Source organism: Berghia stephanieae, chromosome 12 (genome assembly GCF_034508935.2).
Source record: "Berghia stephanieae isolate SIO BIC M18660-M18661 chromosome 12, UCSD_Bste_1.3, whole genome shotgun sequence".
Classification (NCBI taxonomy): Eukaryota; Metazoa; Mollusca; class Gastropoda; order Nudibranchia; family Aeolidiidae; genus Berghia; species Berghia stephanieae.
Genome location: NC_088371.1, coordinates 28,611,486 through 28,613,499, shown reverse-complemented (window position 1 = coordinate 28,613,499; position 2,014 = coordinate 28,611,486). Strand labels below are relative to the sequence as shown.

Below are 2,014 nucleotides of genomic sequence, written 5' to 3'. Positions count from 1 at the left end.
GCATTTGTTCCATTTCGTTCCGTTTTATTCATCGGTGTCACGATTTTGAGGTTTCAGTTCGACCTAAATTTGGACCGAAGGCTCGAGTCAGCGACTAGACAGTATCACCATGTGAAATGCATCTTTCAGTTTCCTCCGCGCGCCCCTCCCCCCCCCCCCACACACACAACCATTGATTGGGTAGCTGGGTCTCTTTGATTTGGCGGAAAGAACTTTTCTATCGTCTAGTATCCTATTCAAAGAGTAGCAAGGAGTAATTGTTACCTTCTATTTATAGCTATTAAAACCGAGACAAAAATCCGGCCCTCTTGTGCCTTCTGGATCTGAGAACTGCTTTTTAGTTTAATTCAACGAACGCCTTTGGGAAAGCAGAGCAAGATGAGGAGGAGAGCGACAAGTCCAGCAAATGCCGTGACAGAAAACAATGTGGACCACGTGAGGTTTTCCAGATAGAGTTGCAAAATCACTGGTATTCCCAAATGAACGACAGCCAGTTCAAGCGATTGCAACCCGTAAGCTTTTCCAAAATTCTTTTCTCCGAGGACATCTAATGCTAAAATTGGTGTAAACAATGGATAAGAATTGACTGAACACCATAGAACATACACAACAACACAATACAACCAGCGATTACTTTTAGCTGTGAAATACACAGCCAGGAGAATATGGATGACGCAAGAGTTAATTCTACAATCAAAGCGTTTTTCACCCCGAATCTGTCCACGACGTATCCCCAAAATGGTCGAAAGATAACAAGACTAATGGACATTACGGTGGCTAGATTAGTTAGAAAATGGTCATCATCTATCCATATTTGGGCAAAGAGTTTGTAGTATTTCAACGTGAGGATGTACTGAAAAGCGAATATACCGAGTATCAATAAAAAGAGATTGAATGCTTTTGACTTTAGTAATTCTGTGTAAGTAATTTTTTGTGATGCATCATCGTCAGGTTTATCGGCGTAAACTGCAATCCGTGACGAGTTCTTTTGAGGTGATGTTTCTAGATACTCTTCTGAGGTAGATTTGCTGTTTGCTCCTGGCATGTTACAATGATCAGTGTTTAACAAAGTGGGAGTTTTTGATACTTCAATGTCGTTTTCATTGAGGTTGATTTGATCTGTATTAGGAATATAACCTGATGGATGAGCATCGCATGTGTTATATGTTTGTACCAAATCACATTCCTCTAACAAATTGGTTGGTGTTGTTTCACTTTCTTTACATCTTGTTCCAGTGTTATTGATACGACTTGTAAGCTCTTTAAATTCTCCCTCTTTATTTTCTCGAATCAAAATGCAACCCGCGAAAAGGATCGCACTGGTAATCAAACCAACGTACAAGAAGGCATACGGAACTCGTTCAAGAATATGCTCTTGGTTAAAATACTTTAAATTAGAAGTATGTACATTCGGACGTTCATCACTTGGATTGATTATCCATGTTACAATATAGTTCAACACAAAACCGTAGATAGCCGATGCAGTCCTGATAAAGGATGAAGCAAAGCCTTTATTATTGTCCAACCATGGGTACGTTAGTTCAAGAGCTTCGAGGCCCAGTATACCTCCAGCAGTACCACAGAAGATTCCAAGAGTAAGTGTAAGAGCAAAAACCGATTTTTTAATCGTGAAATAACTGAGAAGCATACCAAAGATGTACAGGCTTGATGCCAGAATGCAGACTAATCGTCTTGGTATGCGCTCGGGCAGGAGGGCGGCTAGTAAACATCCTAACCCGAAGGTTGCAAGGTATAGTGAAATGATCCAAGAGGACTCCGATGCTGTGCTAGAATCGACGTATTCCTTGATGTAGGATGTTGTGTACACGATTAGATTTCCTAAAGTTAGAGTTATACCGTTGCAGGAGTGCATCAAGACGGAAGAAAGCACAGATATCCGTTGTTGAGTTTTGCGTTCACGGAAGTAATCTTTCAAACGGGAACTGCAAGGGCTGCACTTGCTTGACGTCTTTCTTGATAACTGAACCATTCTGCTGATCAAGTTGCTGCTCAT

General features: G+C 41.0%; 1 protein-coding gene across 1 annotated transcript; it reads right to left on the bottom strand.

Annotated features, from left to right (window-relative positions):
* Nucleotides 1-553: 553 nt before the first annotated feature.
* Nucleotides 554-2,014, bottom strand: LOC144957618 (uncharacterized). Its single transcript, XM_078888962.1, has one exon. The coding sequence runs from the start codon at nt 2,012-2,014 to the stop codon at nt 554-556; it is 1,461 nt and encodes a 486-aa protein (XP_078745088.1).